The 21167-nt window shown below is 47.2% G+C and overlaps 1 protein-coding gene across 1 annotated transcript in view; it reads left to right on the top strand.

Moving 5' to 3' along the window:
* NMNAT2 (nicotinamide nucleotide adenylyltransferase 2) overlaps positions 1–21167 on the top strand; it is a 96516-nt gene that overhangs the window by 62118 nt on the left and 13231 nt on the right. The window contains exons 2-7 of the mRNA XM_090048176.1: positions 3622–3710; positions 4481–4548; positions 9442–9520; positions 15729–15855; positions 19103–19183; positions 20095–20139. Of these exons, the coding sequence (XP_089904302.1) occupies positions 3622–3710; positions 4481–4548; positions 9442–9520; positions 15729–15855; positions 19103–19183; positions 20095–20139 (489 nt within the window). The remainder of the gene's footprint in view (positions 1–3621; positions 3711–4480; positions 4549–9441; positions 9521–15728; positions 15856–19102; positions 19184–20094; positions 20140–21167) is intronic.

Raw genomic sequence — 21167 nt, 5'->3', positions numbered from 1 at the left:
TACATGCTCTGCTCAGAGGCTCAAACCTGAGTCTCCAACATCTCAGGCTAGTGCCTTGAGCACCAGCTGTTCGATTCCACCTGACAGGCTCACAAGCACACACCTGCAGACCTTTTGACACAATTTTGCTTTCACAAAAATGTTTCAGACATTGTTTCCATTCCAATGCAGAACAAATGCATCCCCGAGTTGCCACAAAATGGAATTGTCACCCTCCAGACAGTTCTATCGCACAGTATTATTTCTTGCTGAGCACAGTTCCATTGTAATCAACAGCCCCATTGTAAGCAGAGCTGTAAGCATGCTGAGGGCTGGCACACGGGTTTGATGGCTGTGAGGGCAGAATTGGCTCTTAGTTAAAAATTCTGTGCTGATGCATGAGATGGAAAAACATCAAGCATGTCCAGCATAGCTGTGCTGGCTCTGGAGTGCTAAGGACTGGACATTATACAAAGTAAGGCCTTGTCCTCACTCTGGGTTATAGCTACTGATGTATTTATCACAATGCCCGTGTGCCTGTGCAGATGCCTTAGTGCTTATATGCTGCATTGCTATAACCTTAACAGCCTCTTACTGTTTCCAAACAAAAGGTCGCTGCACCAGTACAAGTCAGGCTAAATCCCGCAGTTTGATCAAGGGGAGAGAACCTTTGCTTTGTGCAGAAGGCACACAACAGTGAAAGCAGCCCACAGCTTTTGGGATTTATCTGTGCAAATCCAGATGCAGAATTGGGATCTTAACTTGCCACTAAAGTGAGCAGCCGTAACTCTGCACAGATCCATGTGGCTGTTACAATAGCCGTCTTCCCAGAACAGAACCACATTTCAAGCATCAGTGGTGACCAGCTGGTGTCTATTTTCTCTCCTGTTTTTTCTTTCCTGGAATATTTTTCTGAGGTGCATTTCTATTTTTAAACACAGAAATTAAGCTTGAGCATGCAGGAAAGAGGCTCCCGCAGTTTCAACTCAGACCTCCTCCTCCATTAAACCTCAGTGAAATGAAAAAGCAAGTTAGCAATGCAAACATGTTGACCACAAGGTCTTCTCCATTAGTAGTTTACTTAGGGAAAGAGGCAATGCTGCAGTGTGCTGTTTGCCTGTACTGTGGGTGGAGCATACATAATGCATAGGTTTTTTAAATATGCAAATCGTGTGTCCTGTGCTGCCCTGCACTGTTCATCCATTATATGAATGTACCGATTGCCATGACAACTTCAGTGGGACCTATGCATAGCATTAGTATCTTCCTTTGAAAACCCAAAAGGTCAATCCATTCTGTATCTTCAGCTGGTCTAAAAATACAAATTCTTGTTAACTCAGTTTAGACTAGGCCAGACATATGATATATATTATGTATATGTACAAATACACACATACATACATTAATACATACAGCTGTAGTACTGAGATATCCCAACTGAGATCAGGGCCTCATTGTTCTAAACAGGATACAAGAAAACACAGCAAGAAATCATCTCTTCCCAAAAAGCCTGAAAGGAAATCAGTGAGACAAAGGGCTAGATGGTGAAGTTGAGGCACAGAGAGGTAAAACGACTTGTGTGAGATCATACAGTAAAGTAGTGACAGAGCTAGGGACAGAGCTACCTCCTGCCTTGTCCAGTGTCCCATCTACTAGACCATGCTGCTTCTCACGTACCTAGAAACAGTTTTTAAACAGGTTCCACTCAACCAGTTAACATGCCAGCACAGACAGTGCCGAAGAGAATACAATGGAAAGAGGCATGAAATAACATTACGGGCTCATTTTCTGCCTGACTCGCAACGATTTAACTGTGCTCGGCCTAGCAACATTACCAGGAGTCAGACCATTCCATTGCCTGCATTGCCATTTTGACAACTCTATTTTTAAATTACTTCTGTGCTGTAAAAGGTCCTGGAATCACATCCCTGACAACTGAGGGACCAGACTTATTCACAGGACATGCCTGGCTCTGGCTGGAGCACAACCATCTTTCCGTACCTGTTTCAGCAGTGACCAGTTTTTGAAGTCAGAAGAAAGCTTAGGCTTCAGGTCCTATTCATTGACCCTTGGTGCTCTACTGATGCTGCCAGCTGCATTGGTGGCTTCTGGTATATGGACTCCTTTCCATGTCCCAAAATGGGATAGATGCAACAAGCTTGTTTCATGTAGGACACCAAAGGCTTTGGTTGGTAATGGCTGTGATTACTATTAACCAGTATCCTATTCAGATCAATGACATCCCTTATCTGGTGTCATCTTCATTGGCATGATAAGGTCTGCTGGGCTGGCAGTACAGGGTGAATTAAAAGAGACAGTGATGGACAGTGGTAATATATTATTCTGAATATAAACTGTTTTCTTACATTCCCTCCCATCACAAAGATCATCAGCAGGGATTGACCTGAACATATAGGCTAGGGACATAAATTACACATAAACCAGTATAAGTGATTGGAAACCAGTTCAAATCTGTAACACAAGAGAAGTTCAGTGCACATAAACTGCTTTCAAAATGGCTGAAACCAGTTTAAGATAAACCTGGATAGATGTAGTATCAAACTTAACTGATTTAGGTTAAATTGGTTCATTGATCTTGTCCCACATCCCCTCCAGATTCAAATTAACTCACAGTCCCCCTTACAGGGTGGGCAGACTAGCCTTGGGCCCAAACTGTCTGCTCCAGCTGAGCAGGGAGGCACGCTCTAGCACAGGGGTGGGCAAAATGTGGCCCTCCAGGCCATTCTATCCAGCCTGCGGGGCCCCTAAAAAAATTAGAAAATTAATAGTTATCTGCCCCTGGCTGCCTGTCATGAGGCCCTTAATGGCTTGCCAAAACTCAGTAAGCGGCCCTCCACCCGAAATAATTGCCCACCCCTGCTCTAACACCCACTGGCTTCTGGCCTGGGCCACTGCAGGCATGTGGCTGCATTTCAAGAACCAAAAATGACTGTCTATTCATTTGCTTATCAGTTCAATCTACACAGCTTAGACTAACCTGCAAAGAGTGAACCAATTCAGCCTCAGGCTTTTTGACTATCTGTACTTAGCCGTGAATTGTTAGCACTGCATAACAGAGCTCTGATACTTGATTTAAGAGATTTACTTTATTGTTTGGTAGCAGTAGTTGGCTGGTACCAGTACCTGGAGCAGCCCCTAGAACGCTAATTCTCAACTTCTGTGGACTCAAGGCACCCCTCCATAACCTTGTGAATTGAGTGGCACCCAATTGCAAAATGTAACTTATATATTACAGATCTTACCTCCTTGCAGAGGTGCTGGGCAGTGGGTATGGACAGGGACAAGCTTAAGCCTGCCTGTATCTACTTACCTCTTCACACTTCTCTACATCCTCCAAAGGATCTAGCTGCACTCCTGGGTGCCAGGACACCCTGTTTGTGAATTAGTGCACTGTATCATAAATCCACTTAAATTCTGTGTACGTGAGTCAGCATTCAGAGCCAGTGTTTCAAAAGGGGCTGCCCAGTTTTTTGTGCAATTATGGCTAAACTCAGGGCTTTGCTCATGTAAAACTACACATGAATATTTAGCACATTTGGCCTATGGGCCATGCTAGTTCTCAGCAATAGAGAGAGAAGTGTATATACTGATTCCTACTGTTTCTTTTATGTCTTCCTTTAGAAAGAGCCAGAGATTACCTTCACAAGACTGGACGGTTCATCGTAATTGGAGGAATTGTCTCGCCTGTACATGACTCCTATGGCAAGCCAGTGGGTTGATTACATTTGCTTTTTCATATGTGATCTTGTCGATGAACGCTAAAGGAGGGTGGAATTGAATGTGAGCAACAGGAAAAGTTACGCCCTGGGTTCCTAGTTAATTGAATGAAGACCTCAGGGAACCTGGCAGAGGCTGGCTCCAAGATTGTGTATGATGCAGAGAGAAATCATGCAGCACAGACAAAGCCATAACAAAAAAATCTCTGGGAGCTGAGCTAAGCTGAGCTGAGCTGAGGCCTGGAGTAGATTATATGGGTCAACTGATGGGCTGATGTGTGTGAGGTCAGCAATATTGCCAACACTAGGCCACAGTTCCTGGTTTCCTGCAATTTATATCAGCTCTCCTCTGCATTTCCAGTTTCTCCGTTTGAGGTCTGTTTCACAATTTGAGAACTCTTGGGGTTCACGACACTGGCTCGGGAATTTAAAAGCTCTTTCTGGAAAATAAAATTTAATGGAGGGGAGGAATTCTCTTTACCCTAAATGAAAAGCCTCATTCTCATCAATGAGAAATGACTTGGGAAAAACCTCTGGGCCAGTCACTGGCAGGGAAGAGCAGCTCTGACTATATTTCACCGGCTGTTCAGTCATCATGGCCATTGGGTACGGCTGCTTACCTGAGGTTGCTTGAAGGGAGTCTGTCACACATTCTGGCACAGTATAGGGGAATTGAGTCCAGTAAAAAAATCGAGAGAGAAAAGGATGTGGTACAAAGAAAGCTTTGCCTTTGCGTGACCTCTTTCTCATTTTTTATCCTTCAGGGCCTGGTCTCCAGCCGACACCGTCTGATCATGTGCCAACTGGCCGTCCAGTCCTCTGACTGGATCAGGTGAGATAACTCCTCATGTATGTTTGTTGTGGAAACAAAACCAGTCTTTCATGGCGCGGGGACATACAGCAAGGACCCGGTTAGAATCTGTGCCTGAGGTTGGGGGAGGGGGGTCAGGGCCGAGCTGAGGAAGGGAGGATTCTCAGTGCTGCGCCAAACATCCCCTGCAAGGGCGGCGAAAGCAAAGCTCTGTTCAACCCACTGCCTGCGGCTGACGACAGACACCCTTATCTGCTAAGCACGCAGTGTGTAATTAAAGCACGCTTCTGCTAATTACCTTAATTATGAACCCAAAAAGTTATAATTTGCATGGAAAGAGTGCATTTTAAATCGTGGCTCATGACTACTGTGGGGGAGTGAGCACACCCATGTAGGGGTCCACCTCAACCACAGGGAGACTTGCCCGGGTTTGCGGGTTGATCACGGCTAACGTTCTAATTCTGCCGTCACTTTGTGGCAGCCCCACCCCTGACAGGGTGGAGAGGCCCTGACAGGGTGGAAGGAAGAGGGGGAGGCCACCATCTTGATTGGTGGCTGCCGTATATGCAGCCCCACCCTCGGCACTGATTGGTGGAGAAACCCCAGCAGGGGGAGGAGGGACGAGGGTGCAGCCACCATCTTGTTTGCTGCCCTTTGTGCCACCCGCCAGCCGCTGCCTTCCCCTCCTGGCAACAAGGACCGCTGGCTCTGCCTGGGGAATCAGCATTTTATTTTTATTGAGGGCTTTTTTTTTGGTGTTGATTTCACCGATTTTGCAGTCAATCCTGGATTTCACAGTTGCTGCAAAATACGTGAAACCATGAGTTAAATAGGCCCCTACATATGTGCAGGGATGCAGTCTTTGCACAGTGAGGGGGAAAGTGAGAGGCAAGGAGCAAAATCAGGTTGTGGAGGAGAGTCAGGAATGGGCACAACAAGAAGAAGGACAGCTGCAATCTTGTAGGAGCGACGGAGAGAAATCCTCTTGCCAAAGAAAGGCAAGAGGAGTGACAAAGATGGAGCACTCGGGGCCTAGTCCAAGTCCCTTGATTCCAGTAAAATTGTCGACTTCAGTGCATTTGGGGATTAGGTGCAGCCAGCATTAGATATGGTTGCCCAGTGCAGTTAAGCAAAAAAAATGGGAGTCTTATAGTTGTCCAGGTGAGAGAATTGATGACAGACTCAGGGGTTTTTTTGATGCGGTCCTGTTTATTTATAAAAAAACATCCAAAGTCCAGTTTCCCTGCGCACCGCTGAAACAAAACCAGAGAATGTCTTTGCTCACATTTCCAAGCCCCTGACTCAGCCAGCACTCCACCCAGGAGCTCGCTCTCTTTCAGAACCACCTTTCCCATACTTGTTCTGACTGTACATTCAGTTTTTTTGTGCCCTCTGCTTTCTGGTATTTTCTCCTGCTTGCTTCAAGAGCACAGCTTCATCAATCAATGTCCTCGCCTCTGTGATGGTGATGGGACTCCAGGAAACCTGTCAGCCCACAGGATATAGTTTGTACTCAGCCTTGCCTGGCAGTCTGTGTCTGGTGGTGGCCTCTTTTTTTTTTTTTTTTTTTTTTTTAAAGCAATAGCTGAAACAGAGAGGAAATTTTACTGCTCCCTCATTTAGCTTGAATGGAAGGGCAGCTGTTACACCCACAAGACTCAAAAGCATTTAAAACAACACATAACAATAGCATGGACAGAAACCAAAATGTATCAAATGTTCTGGAAACAAAGAAGGGTTTGGGTGGCTGGCCCTGCATGTAGAACTGGGAGATTGCACATTGCCTGGCTTTGGTAAGCATGCATGTCTGAAAACTGATATGCTGTGCACAGATTCAAAGAGTACAGTTTTCCATTATTTTGTCAGCACCAACAAAAGTAAGTAATGCAGACCAGAATGAAGTGTAGAGCTGCTTTGAACATAGATCAGGCATGTGTGGCACAGAGGTTAGACATTAGGCAGTCAGCGTGTTTTTAATTAATGAGATCATGTCTCAGGCCACTCAGGTGGGGTTAGTGAGAAAATGCACACTCAATTGCTAAGAAAATGTTTAAGAAAAATCCCAATTTAGCAGCTCATTAGGTTTTCAATTAAGCCTGTGCAGGGTTCCAGCTACAGCACTGGAGGTTTGTCTTTCACAACACGGTGCATAGTGAAGGGAGAGAAATTCTCACACATTTGGAGCCCACAGCCCATGATTGACAAGCATAAAATCCCAGTGCCAAGAAAGCCCCTGGAAACCATTCTGGCAACACTGACAACTGATAAACATGTAAGAAAGGGAAAAAAATATTAGCTAGTATCCCATCCTGGCAAACAGGCCCAGAGTGAGCAGCTTTTCGAAGGAAAAGACTGCCTTTCACTTTATCCCAGTCTTAACACCAATAATCTGAGGCATCAGACTGGCAAATTTGCCCTGTGGCCTCTCAAGAAACAACAGCTGACTAAATTAAATCGCCCCAGGGAATAGCTACAGCCCATCTCTCTACACCTGGCTTGTTTTTGTGGAGTTAACTGCCTTGGTGCAAATCACTTTACACAAGAAAGCTCATTTATGTTAGGTTTGGCTATTGCAGCTACAGCCTCAGTGGAGGCAAATACTTCAGCCTCATCCTATGCATCCTAGCACTGTTCTTATCAACCCTTCAGTACATCTACAAAAAGCAGTAATGGCTGTCAGTGCAGCTGTACACACACCTCCATCTGCAATACAAGTCTTCATTATATTTTGCTTGTGCTCGTGGCAATCATCACTGCCGCATATTACTGATGCCTGTATGTTTGGCTGCACACATCTACTATCTGGTTAGGAAGTATATCTTCCAAAATTTCCCTGCCAGGTCTCCCAGCCACTGTACTACAGGGGCTAAGGGATGACCTCCCATCCAGTGCTCTGCCTAAAGCAATGCTGTAGTTCAGGGTAACCCCCTGCCAGCAGCCACTGAACCCTGTGTACCTTCACTCAGCTTCCTCCCAAATGCTCTTTCAGGATGCATGAAAAGAGAGAGTATAAGAGTGATCATAAGCTCTTCATTCCAAGCAGATACTCCCAGGCACACATCTTCTTCATGCTCAGGAGGACCACGTGTTTCTCTCCCATTGCTGGATCAGCTACCAAAGCTGCTGTCTAGAACAGGGGTGGGCAAAATATGGCCCATGGGCCAGATTCAGCCCACCAGGACATTTTATCCAGCTCAGAGGGCACCTAAGAAGTTTAGAAAATTAATATTTATCTGCTCCTGGCTGCCTGTAAAATGTGACAGGAGACAGGGGCTATAGGACCCAGGGGAAGCCAGCAGAAAAGCCAGCCTGGTCCTGCCCCCACCCCCAACCCAGAAGCTTCTGCCTGCGGCTGCTTTCCCTGCACGCAGCTGCTTCACCACCACATGGCCCCCCACTGCATCACTGGACCATGGGGCCGTGTTGGTACCCTGGGGGGCCAGGAGCAGGAGGGGTGTGTGTGTGTGTGTGCGCGCGCAATAAGGGATGGGGAGACAGAGAGAAGAATGAGGGAAGAAGGGGGTGAGTGCGTGAGTGTATAGTGAGCAAAGCACACAGTGTGTGTGTGCGCGCGCAGTGAGGGAGGGAGAAGGAACGCGCATGTGTGAGTTCATAGGGCAAGCTACACAAGCACCCCCACCATACACATGCACCCAGCCCCCTTTGCACTGGGCATACATGCAGACCCCCACACCCCTTCACATATCCCAGCCGCCCTCCCCCCACAAACCCCCCACCCACACCCCACATATCCACACAAACCCACATGCTCCCTCACCCCACACACCTATCCACCCCCCTACATACCCTCACCCACAGCCTCCCTCACATACCCACACACCCACAGTCCCCCACAAAACCTATACCCACCCCATCATCCCCCCCACACCTTCACAGTATACAAGAGAAAGACTTCATTTTAAGCTACTGTGCAATCACCTCTATGTACACTACACAAACACATGTAAATCAGGACAAAAGTATTTTTGAAGTCAAATTAATGTTGTAAATGTTGATTTTTAGAATATAATTTGGTGTTTTTCTGGTTTTGAGATGGCAAAGGTTGCGAGGTGCCCCTTGCTGAAAGGAGTATGTCTTGGGGCAAAGGGAAGGGCTTCCAGTGGCAAAGGTTGGGGGTTAGAGGGTGAGACTTCCAGTCCCAAGATGGTGACCATTGGGCGGGGTACCTGTCAAGGGGCAGTGCTACCCATGTGGCCCTTGACAGTAAGCAGCCCTCCATCCACAGGAATTGCCCACCCCTGGTCTAGAATGTTTCCACATGCTGTCTGACACCTGGGGAGGAACTAGGAGGGAAGAAGGCTTAGCCATTTCCAGGGTACGTCTACCCTGCCATCATGGGAAGTTGTCATCTCCCTTTGATCTAGCTAGCTGGAGCACGAACAGTAGCCCAGCTGAAGAGGTACAGGATCCAGTGAGGGCTGTGCAAGCATACTTGGCTCCTTGGGCTCATGCCTAGACTGTAAGCTTGCTGTGAAGTCTATGTTGCTACTTCACCTTCACTCCTCTTGGCACCTAAGCTTGCTAGGCTAAAGCTGGGGGGGGTACCTATGCACTGCAGGCTGAAGTTGCACCTCTGACTGCAGTGTATGTGCATTCCTCAGCTGGATGCAACTAGGACCACTGAAGAATAGAGAGGGGGCAGGGATGGAGCCATTTAATAAGAGGCAGGTGAGGAAGATGCAATAAGGCTGTGATTATAAAAGTTATTTTTAGCTAATTCCATCCTTTGATCCCAGGCAACCCTGGTGGTGTTAACAGGCATGTTCCCAGCAGGATGGTCATTCTAGGTTCCTTTTCCTGGCCTCCTCCACTACTGATGAAGAAGCTGTGTAATGAGGGACAAATCAACATTCACACACAAACTGTTTTTGCTATGTTCTCTCCTGTCTCCAGGGTGGACCCGTGGGAGTGCTATCAGGACACCTGGCAGACTACATGCAGCGTGCTGGAACACCACCGTGATCTGATGAAGGTAAGTCTTATCTGCGGTCTGCAGAGGGGTAGGTGTGAACAGAAGAGGAGGTGATGCCAGAAAATGTTTAGGACCATGCATATTTACTGTGTGGCTTTAGTGTCATGGGGATGTGTCCTGATAGCAGCTTGGATTCAAAGCAAGAGGCATTTTCATCAATGTGGTTATGTATAGTCAGCAATAGCCCTTACAGGCAACTGGTTTCATTCTGTATCAGGTTGAGTCCATTACACCACCGCCATATATATTTCATGGGCCAACCCTGAGCTGGGATAAAACAGCAGCATTCCATTGAAGCCCAAGGGTTTATACTGATTTACCTCAGCTGAGGTTCAGGGCTAGTATGAGTAGGTGACATATAATATTGCACATGTGCTTGAGCCCAGCTCTCTGATAAGAGAACTCAGTCTTCTAGGGCTGGGTGCTCATGTCATCCTCTGACAGCAAAGTACAAGCCCAGACTGCAGCAAATGATTCAGCCTGATCAATATACGCACACAGTACAAAACTGATCAAATCGCCAGCGAGCAGGAGAAAATGAAAATATAATGCTCCTGCTCCTCTAAAAAATAATTGCTCAAAGGATTCCAAACAGTTATAGAAATTACCTGGTTACTAAAAATAGCAAACTAGGGAATGCTACCAATGCCCAAATAGCAGCAGCCTTCAACTGGAGACACTTCTTAGTCCTGACCCAGATGAATCATTCATAGGACACTTGTAATAACTAGGCTGGAGTAAGTGTAATGTGTTCAGGAACAGCAAATCCTTCATCTCTGCAGAGGATTGGAGAGGATGACACTTGAAGATGATGCCAACTCGATGTGAGAAGGGCAAGCTCGGAGCTAACCAAATGTTGACATTACAAGCCTTATAAGCAGTCCAGGAAAAAAGACAATGTTTACAAAACAAGTGAAAGATGCACTGCTTACTTACCCAATAGCCCCACAAACCCAAACCTGCTACATTGGCCCAAAAGAATGACAGACAGTGATAACATCTGAGAGCCTCTTCAATGCTAGGAAAGCATCAAAGAACAAAAGACCTAACCCAGGAAGAAAAGTCCCTCCACATGCTCAGCCAGAGCTGAGAAAGAAGACCACAAACCTTGAGGAAATTAAACTTCCTGCCACCTTTCAAGCAAATGGTTTCAGACCAGCATCCTACACTCCAATGTCTGCAACAGGGGAAGAGTTGGTGAAGCCAAGGTGTCATCAAGACCTAGAACAAAGGGGACAAATGGGCAGGTGTGGATTGAGAAGAGGGACTCCCCAACAAAACCAACAGAGCTGATTAAAAAAACAAGAAGTTTTGGCCTGCTACTTGCCTCCTCAGTGCCAGGCAGGAGTGATTTGAAGGATCATGGCAAGGGGCAGGTTTGGAGGAAGACTCTGAGAGAGAAGGTGGCAGCTTTAGCAATTCTGATGAAAAGCAGGAAAGGAGAAAGTTTGGAGGAGCTTGAAGAAAAAGGGAGAAGTTGGGTGATTGGTGAATAGCCATGATGGAGGGCCAAATGAAGAAGAGTGTAAAAGCATGGGCGCCAAAGATGCAGCTTGTGGGCCAGATCCAGCCCATAGAGCCTTATCGTTTAGCCTGCTGTGCCACCCAGGGGTCTTGGACTGACCTGCACACCACATGTGGCATGAGCTGGGGCCCAACTCCATGCAGTGCTGGATCTGGCATACCTGTGGTACACCAGGCTGAATCCAGAGATCTCACAATGTCCCATGCTGGACCAACCCTGCATGCTGGATCCAGTATGTGGGGCCAGTCTCTGGGCCTGATCTGGCTTGCAGACCAGCTCCATGCCACTCCTCCAGCCTATGGATTGGCTTGATGCCACTCATCCAGCCCACTGGCCCTGATGAGTTTGACACCTCTGCCCTAAAGTAAAAACAAGTTGGTCATAGGGGCCAGAAGATTCATAGATTGTAAGGCTGGAAGTGACCCAAGTGATCATTGGGTCCAACCCCCTGCACAAAGCAGGAAAAACACCTGGGGTCAGGTGACCCCAGCAAGGTGACTGTCCAGTCTCTGCTTGAAGATCTCCAGGGTAGGTGATTGCACCACCTCTGGAGGGAGCTTATTACAGTCTGGACACCCCGACTATGAAGAAGTTTTTCCTAAGGTTGAGCCTAAATCCATCTTCCAGGAGTTTGTAGCCATTATTCCTGATTTTCCCCTCGGGTGCCCTGGTGAACAGTAGTTCCGCGAGCCCTTGATGTATGCCCCAGTGCTGTGGTAAACTGCTGCCAGGTCCCCTCTCAGCCTTCTTTTTTTCAGGCTGAAGAGTCCCAGGTCTCTCAGCCTTTCCTCGTATGGCTTGCCTTTTAAGACTCTGATCGTATGGGTGGCTCTTTGGACTCTCTGAAGTTTGTCCACATCCTTGTCAAAGCGTGTTGCCCAGAACTGGATGCAGTATTCCAGCTGTGGTCTCACCAGTGCTAAGTACTGCAGAAGAATCACCTCCTTGGCTTTGCTGAAGATTCATTGATTGATGCATGCCAGAGTATTATTTGCCCTACTGGCTACACATCACACTGCCAGCTCACATTCATATTGTGGTCTGTTATTACCCCCAGGTCCTTTTCATTCATGGTGCTAGTCAGTTTGGTACTGCCAAGCCTGTAGGTGTGTTGGGGGTTGCTCATCCCAAGGTGGAGCACTTTACATTTCTCAACATTGAACTTCATCAGGTTCTGATCTGCCCAACTTGCCAGCCTGTCTAGGTCCACCTGTAACTGTAGCCTATCTTCAAGTGCGACCATGCTCCCCCATAACTTGGTGTCATCTGCAAACTTAGCCAGTGAGCTCTTCACCCCATCCAAATCATTAATCAAGATGTTGAAAAGTACTGGACTGAGCACTGACCCCTGCGGGACACCACTGGCCACTTCTCACTAGGATGACACAGACCTGTTCACTATAACTCTCTGGGTCCTATCCTGCAGACAGCTTCTCACCCACCTGACTGTCTCAGAGTTAAGCCCATAATCCTCCAAGAGGGACACAAAGATTGAGCTGAGGTGGTAAGAAAGGAAGATTGCCTCAGTTGCTGCATTTTGATTAGACCCAAGGAGAGGAAGCAAGCATTTATGCACCAAGGCCAGAGAGATGCAGACTATGGGAATGGAAGTACAAGATGATGAGGGCCTGTATGAAAGTCCAGCCAGCTTAGACAAGCACTGAAAGCCAAGCAGCAGGTATGTCTCATGTGATGATGCTTCATGGTGCTACTCCCAGCCACCCCAGCCCTTCCTCTGCAAAGCTGACTAAAGGAAGGAATGCCAGAGCCCCACCAGCAGTGTCGTCACTTTGAGAGAACAACTTGGGGAACAAGGCAAGTATTTCTGAGCAACTTCAGATCCACCTTCTGCCCAGGTGAAATTTTATGACGGCTCCAGGTCCTTTGAAGGGAAGCAGGTGGAGTCAGTCCCTCGGGAGACCAGAAGAAAGGGCTTATAGTGAGAGTGTAGGATGGATCGGGACAGCAGCTGCACAGCACTGGAAAGGTAGATTCCTCCCTCTCCCTAACTGCATTAGCATTCCTTTAAAGCCGTTAGCTCACAGGGCAGAAGCCACTGCAAAACTCTGCAATTAATTAGGCCCCATCTGCATGCTTCTTGCCTCCAGTCAGAGGCAAGTGGAAGGAAGGAGGGGGAGGGGCTGATTCAGGAAGTAGTGGGATTTGATACAAGAGCTGAAAACTCTTATATCATTAAACCATAATTCTCCCCTAGGATGTGGTGAATTATCAACTTGAGGGCGTCAGATTCTGACTAAGGTGTAGGGGCTGGAGCCTTGGAGAAAATTTGACAACCTGCAGCTCTGAAATATAATAGGGTGAGGAGACTGTTTGGACAGGTGCAGCTACCACATCACAGAGGCTTACTCTGTCACATCAAGAGCCAGCTCTCCTCTGCAGCTCAGGATTGCTTTCTGAAAGGGAAATTCAGGACTCGGAAGATAGACAGATCACATGATAAGGGACTGGCTGCAATCAGGTACTGCAACATGGACTGAAATGCACTATCATCTAGCAGCTGTTCAGTGGCCCACGTGAAATGACATTGGAGAACTCAGCCAAGCTCTTGTGGGCAGGTGGCTGCTTTACAAAGCCCAGCACCAATTAGCACTAATTGGAAACCATTTTAGCCTACTCCGCAGAGTCACAAAAATGGAACAGATCACAAAGACTTTCCTTCTCTGTCACCCCAGAGATGGGTGCCTTAGACAATCCGATGACAGACAAAACCATCCTCAACAAGCACTCATTGGAACCTGTTTTAACAGACTTAGCACAGTGGGCCACTGAATGACCCCCTGTGGCATAGAAGGAGAACACACTGTTTGGCAGTGGGGGCTCAGCTCAAAGCTTCTCCCTCTGCCAGATCCCTATTCTTTCATATCCAGGATTGTCTAGTTGGCACAAAATTCATGATAGAGGACATTTGAATGGGGGTTTTGTAAGCTTAAAAGAACACTAGGGGGGGAAAAAAAATGTAGAGCTTCCAGAAAAAAAACAACAACCTGCAAGTAAAATTGTAATGTATAAAATCAGTCCTGAAAACTGTCTGAACATTTCCCAGTCTAGGCACAAAAACCTGCTCATCTACCTTTACTGTGATTGACAATAATGGAAAAAACTGCTGATATTTGACTTGCCTGTCAACACATTACTCAGCTCTTGTGAGGGGGCGAGGAGAATGTTGCAAAGCTGATATAAAATCTGTGAGTGCGTGGACAGAAGTCATATCTAGGTGTAACGGTATCTCCCTTCTTGCTTAGCACTGACCTTCATCTTACGCCCAAAAACACAACAGAGAAATGCTTATTGATTTATCTTGAGAGTACAGGCAGCCACCAACTGTGTGGGGCTAAACTAGAAAGGAAATTTGTGTCGGTGTTTTATTAAAACCAAGGTTTAGGGCTGTCTTCTCAAAGTGATTATGTACAGATCAAGCAATTCCCATACCACACACATCACAAGTAGTGCTGTACTTATGGAGGCACTTAGTGGACACATTCTTTCTTGGGGCCTCAGACTGACTCAATTTGTGCATGATCATTGGGTAATTAGATAATCAAACTACATTGTACATATGTGGATTCTTTTGCCTGGGGAAACCTAATGATTTCAACATGAAAAATACTAGATGAGTGGACTTGCGGATGTAAATTTAGAGGACTTTTTAAAAAATGTGCCCCTTCTTCTAAAAGGTAGAATTAGTCACAGTTTTCATTGCAGTTGGTTATATTATGTAATAATAGGATTGCAAATCAGACTGCTCATGTATGACACCTAGCATAGCCAATGCTGATGGGTGGGGAACACACTCTTAAGCTTAGGTGTCCTGTGACAATTTCAGCTCTAGGGCAACTCTGCCACTTCAGTGGAGTCAGTACAAGTCAAATTGGAAAGCCAACAGGTTTACAGCAGATTAATCTGGTCTCTTGCATCTTCCTCCCACTCCTTCCTTTCTTTTTTTCTACTTTCATTTCTCAAAAGCAAGGCACATTCTGATATTGAAAAATAACATTGCTTTGTACTGCATTGCTGTTGCACTGTTCAACAGACTGGAATGCACAACGGACAGATGCAGCTTTATCAGAGCCTCTTTCAGTACAACAGGGCTAGGTAACCAACTTGTGAGTGTCTAAGGGCTGCATGCTCCCTATGATGCATGCCAAACATACCACAAGCCATGCCCCTCACTGCACCACACAGTCACTCCTACACTGTGGGGTCCCTTGGCTCTTTGGGCTGCCCCATCCCACCCTCACGGGGGGCAGAGCCAGGACAAAGCAGCTGGGTGAGGAAGGGCAAGCCTAGAAACCTTGGCAGCAACAGCAAGAGAGTGATGGAGGGAGGGGGTCTCAGACTAGGAGCTCAGGGCTGAGAGTCAACCCCTGGATTGACTCCCCATGGATCCCCATCATAACACAGTTGTTACCCATAGGACCATAAAGCTAAGTGCTCTGGCTTCTTTGCCATTCATTAGGTCACATGGCCCTTTCTCTTTCCACTGGTTGAGAGTGAGTCTTGAAATGAGGCTGACTGTGTCTCATGCTAAAAATGAAATTAATTCATGGGCTGTGGGGCCTGCTATGGAGCGAGACAGAGAGAGAGGTCTGTAGATCTGTGGATGGTTTTCTAGCTATAGAGAAGTTGCATTATTGACTCCTGGCATTTTTTTCTCCATCCTAGCGAGTGACTGGCTGCATCCTCTCCAATGTGAACACACCTTCCATGACACCAGTGATTGGACAGCCCCAGAATGAGTCTCCACAGCCCATCTATCAGAACAACAACATTTCCAACAAGCCTACTGCAGGTAGGCCTCAGGAGAGACTTCTTGAAAGGGGGAGCAAGGAAAGCCATTGCAGTGTCCCCCTCAAAAACTAAAGCTTGTTCCCCAGAGACTGGGGAGAAGAACAAGTGTAAGAGACTATATCCAAGAAACAAGAGTGAAGGTTTGGAGTCATTGAAGTTGTGCATAGTCCCAAAATGCATCATAAGGGTGAACTGAGATTCTAAGTTAATGCAAATCACCAAATCTGGGGCTCAGGTTTGGATGTGAGAAGACCTATCTTTGGCTGAATCCTTTAATTATCTTTTGGACCTTTTAAGTCTTATTTCTGTCTTCCTGCAGTCTGTATTCTTGGTGGAGTTCTAGTGGGGATGAGTTTGTGCCATGTGAGGGTCACTTACCTTTACTACAATCTCTCAGAGCATCAGCCTCACTGGAAGCTAAAAAGGGACTTAGTTCCTTCACTCTTCATATCTGGTTGCTGAGCAGAGTTAGAATTAGAAAGTTCCATTTCACTTCTTAGCCCTCAACTTAAATTTATCCTCTGCCGAGGCATAAAGTTTACCCACTTCAGATAAAAGATTTTCACACATCACTTCTTCCAAGCCTCCAAATTATCAGACTCACCGACCATATTAACTTCCTGTTAATCAGATATGGAGTTTTTCTTATCAATGGCACCATTTCAGATAGAAAACATGGGAGTCATCACATGATGCCCCCTGATCACTGTTTGAGAGAGGAGGTCTCTGTAAAATGAACTGATGATTTCAGTTCAGCTTTAAGTGAGCACAGGGCAACTGGCATTAATTGGCAAAGTGAACAAGGATCAAATGGGCCATGGAGACTGATTTGGCCTCTATAGCCATGCATGATCTCTTCAAATTAAGTTTAAAGGCTCATGGCAGGGCAGTGGGAGGAATCTGCACTGCCAATGGCTGTACAGCAGCTGTTTTCATAGTTTCTAGGGTCAGAAGGGACCTGAGCAGATCATCTAGTCTGACCCCCTGCCACGGCAGGAAAGAGTACTGGGGTCAAACAACCCCAGCAAGATGTTCATCTAACCTCCTCTTAAACACCCCCAGGGTAGGAGCCAGCACCACTTCTCTTGGAAGTTGGTTCCAGACCCTAGCCGCCCTGACCGTGAAGTAGCGCTGCCTGATATCTAACCTAAACCTACCCTCTGCCAGCTTGTGACCGTTATTCCTGGTCACTCCTGGCGGTGCTCGGGGGAACAGTGACTCCCCCATGCCTGCTGATCCCCCCTAACTAGTTTATAACAGGCCACAAGATCCCCCCTCAGCCTTCTCTTTTGGAGGCTGAACAGGTTCAGGTCCCGTAGCCTCTCCTCATAGGGCCTGCCCTGCTGTCCCCTGATCATACGAGTGGCCCTCCTCTGGACCCTCTCCATGCTGTCAACATCCCTCTTGAAGTGCGGCACCCAGAACTGGATGCAGTACTTCAGCTTCGGCCTGATCAGTGCCGCATAGAGGGGGGGGATCACTTCTTTGGACCTGCTCAAGATGCATCTGTGGATGCATGACAAGGTGCGGTTGGCCTTCCTGACTGCATCCCCACACTGCCAGCCCATGTTCATCTTGGAGTCAATGATGACCCCCAGATCCTTTTCCGCCTCCGTGCTGACAAGAGGGGAGTTCCCTAACCTGTAGGTATGGTGCCAGTTGTTCCTCCCGAGGTGCATCACCTTGCACTTGTCTGTGTTGAAACCCATCCTATTCTCGTCCACCCACCCTTGTAACCTGTCTAGGTCAGATTGTAGCCTGTTGCATCCTTCCAGTGTGCCCACGTCCCCCCACATCTTAGTGTCATCAGCAAATTTGAACAGGGTGCTTTTTACCCCCTCGTCCAAATCACTGATGAAGATGTTGAATAGTGCAGGCCCGAGGACCGAGCCCTGCGGAACCCCACTGCCCACGTCCTTCCAGGTTGAGAAGGACCCATCCACTACCACCCTCTGGGTGCGGCCCTCCAGCCAGTTGGCGACCCATTTAACTGTGTGGGTGTCTACACCACAGTCCCCCAGTTTCTTAATGAGAACGGGGTGAGAGACAGTGTCAAAAGCCTTCTGGAAGTCCAGGAAGACTATATCCACTGCTACCCCTGCATCTAATGATCTGGTGATCTGATCGTAAAAGGCCACCAGGTTGGTCTGACAGGACCTGCCACTGATGAACCTGTGCTGGTTGCCCCTAAGCATGCAGTCCCCTGCTGGCTCCTCCTGGATGTGTGCCAGCATAATTTTCTCGAACAGCTTGCCTAGGATCGAGGTAAGACTAACCGGCCTATAGTTTCCCAGGTCCTCCTTCCTGCCTTTTTTGAAGATGGGAACCACGATGGCCCTCTTTCAGTCCTCCGGTACCTCACCAGAGCACCACGAGTGCTCGTAAAGCTGTGCCAGGGGACTTGCAATGACCTGGGCCAGTTCCTTTAGAACTCTAGGGTGGAGATCATCTGGACCAGCTGACTTGAATACGTCCAACCCCTCCAGAAGCTCCCTAACCAAATCCTCACTAACCCGTGGCCCAGGTGTGCCTCCCCCGGGGCCCGAGGGGAGCGAATAAAAGACCTACAATTTGTGAGCGAATAAGGGACCTACAGTTTCATTATCTGTTACAGTGGCAATGATCCTGATGAAAAGGTATCTTATTTTCTGCAAGTCCACAGACACACACTAAGGACATGATTTTACATGCAGCGGGCCACCTGAGGTCATTACCCCCTTTCTGTGTGCAACCTTGGAAATTCCAGGTGCCTTTCCAAGCACATTCTGCTCAGGTTACTGGTTTAAAAATCTGCATTGAATAAAATTAGAGTTTTAAGCAGAGTCTGAAATTAAGAAACAGAACAAGAGTTTTCAGAGTTCAGGGCTATGGTGGAAAAACCAACATGAGTGGCACTTCCAGCAGGTTACTGGGCAGAAGCCTTTACATAAGTTTTTGGGTCCTTTCAGAAACAAGATGGGGAAAAAGGCTCTTTCAAGTGGCCTTTTAAAATGAATATTTTAAATGAGTTGAATGGAAATAAGGCTTTATGTGACTCTTGAGTCCATCAGGGCTGGTAGAAGAAATGCAGAAGCTGGAGATGAGCCAACTGATTTCAGAGCTCAACCAGCAGAGAAGACCATTGACTTCTGTGGACTGGGTTCAGTGCCCTGTATAGAAACACCAGGCAGTCTTATGAAGTGAAAAAAATGTTACACCAAGATCTGACACCATGCCAGCATCTTACCTGTTTCTGTCTTTCTTTTTAGTGAAGATCTTGGGGAAAGTGGGAGAAAGCCTGAGCAGGATTTGCTGTGTTCGCCCACCAATGGAGCACTTCACATTTGTGGGTATGCTGTCAAAATACAGATCCTTGCATTCATCTGTGAGCCTGCCCCAACAGCTCTGCTTTTCCATCCAGGGATAGACCTGCAGCTGACATCAAGCAGGCAGTAGTAATGACATCGATGTTATTCTGATTTATACCAGCTAAGGAGCTGGCCCCCAGCGCTGTCTCAGACAGTGTCTGGCAAGTTGTCACAGAGATTATCCAGGGGGAAGCAGTACATACACAACCCCCACCTTCCTATTTTCCTGACCACTCCCCCTCTCCTGTTATATTTCACCTGGAGCTCTCCGTGATGAGAAGCATTAGCTTAACCAGCAGCTTCTGCCCTGTTTCAGCCTGGCAACACAGGGTGGAAAGGCATAGCAACAACTATTGCCTTGGTCTTTCTTGAGTTTATCTAGATTCAGAGTCATTCTAAAGGGGGGAGAATCCATGTCCCACATACAAGTCCCCGGGCACACCATCTCCAAACATGAATGGAAAATCTAAAGGGTCTTTGGATGCACAGACATGAAAGCCAGACAGCTAGGTACTCTGACCTCCCACACCATGCAGGCCACAAAACCTCACCCAGCAATTTCCCCACTGGGTTCAGTAACAGGGATGACATCCACAGAAAGATGCCCAGCCTTATTTCAAAAACTGTGTTTAGGGAAAATCCATTACATATCCTTAGTACTGACCTGTTCAGTCATACCATGCTCATATGGCAGTAAACAGGGCAGCCAAGGGTCAGTCAAGTGCAGACATGAGGATTGACTATGCTAAGAAGAAAGCATAGGCTGTTTGACCAAACATCCTCTTAGCACTGGAGTGCTGTTGGCACACAGTTAAGGAGCAGTCTCTCCTCTTAGGCAGTCCAAGCCACAAGGCTCATGGGATGTTCGCACTCAAGCTCTTCTCTTTTTCCAGATGAAAATGCCAACTTGGGGACAGTGATGAGATACGAGGAGATTGGTGAGTAAGCATTTGTCCCCCTCGGGAAGCCGGGGCTCATCAGAGTGCAGCTCTCTCTCCCCAGCCTGGAGCAGCACGTAGAGGGACCAGAGCACATGTACATTCAGATGTACTGTCCTGAGAACAAAGATAAAAGGTGCTTCTAACCACCCAGCTTAGGGTGGATGCCCAGTTAGGGGGCTGGATCACTTTCACTGGACGCTATCCATTACAATTTGGTTCAGCTCATGGATGGTGCTGAAAGCCTTGAGATGATTTTTGCATGATGAGGTTAAGACTGGGGACTGGGAGTCAGGACACCTAGATTCTATTCCCAATTCTACCAGCGTTTCACTGGACCTTGGCTCTATCACTTAACTGCTCAGCAACTGGAATGAGAGGCATGATGTTACCTCCCCATTAGCCAAAGGGCACTGAAACCTTCCATGAAAGGTATCACATATGGAACAATATGTTCTAAGTGATATGGGCCCACCTGTCCCCACTGCCATGAGGTAAGCACTGAACCAGTTCAGAAGACTGAGCACCAAGTCCATTTGGTGAGGGGCCTTACAGTATTATCTAATAATGGGGGGCTGGGACAGCCCACCAGAGATAAAGCATTAAGGGGGAGGCACTAAACTTGGGGGTACCAAGCACTCACACAAGGGCCATTGCAGCACTAACCTTCTCTAAATTGGCACCCAGGACTGGTGCCATGCTTGCTCACTATTTATGCTACTGCTTTGTACCCTTGTAAACATCTATGTGCTTGGCAAGCGGAGGGTATTGGAAGCCTGTAGGGAAGTTTGTTGGTGGCATTTCTTAACCCAGTTTTAGTGGTGAGTAATTTCTTCTTTAGTTACCTTAGAAAGTACTCAAATCGGAAAAGCAAGATTTGTTTGTTAATATATTTCACTGAAAAAATTTACAGTTGGGAGAGATAGTAGACAAGCTGTTGGGCACAAAGTGCCCTTCCTCAGGTCTGGGAGAGAAGCAGATACAGCCTGAACTAAATACCAGACCATACAACTTGTTTTCCTTAAGCT

The sequence above is a fragment of the Crocodylus siamensis genome, chromosome 5, assembly GCF_052110815.1.
Source record: "Crocodylus siamensis isolate JL-2025a chromosome 5, ASM5211081v1, whole genome shotgun sequence".
NCBI lineage: Eukaryota > Metazoa > Chordata > Crocodylia > Crocodylidae > Crocodylus > Crocodylus siamensis.
This window is presented reverse-complemented; position numbering and strand designations above follow the sequence as displayed.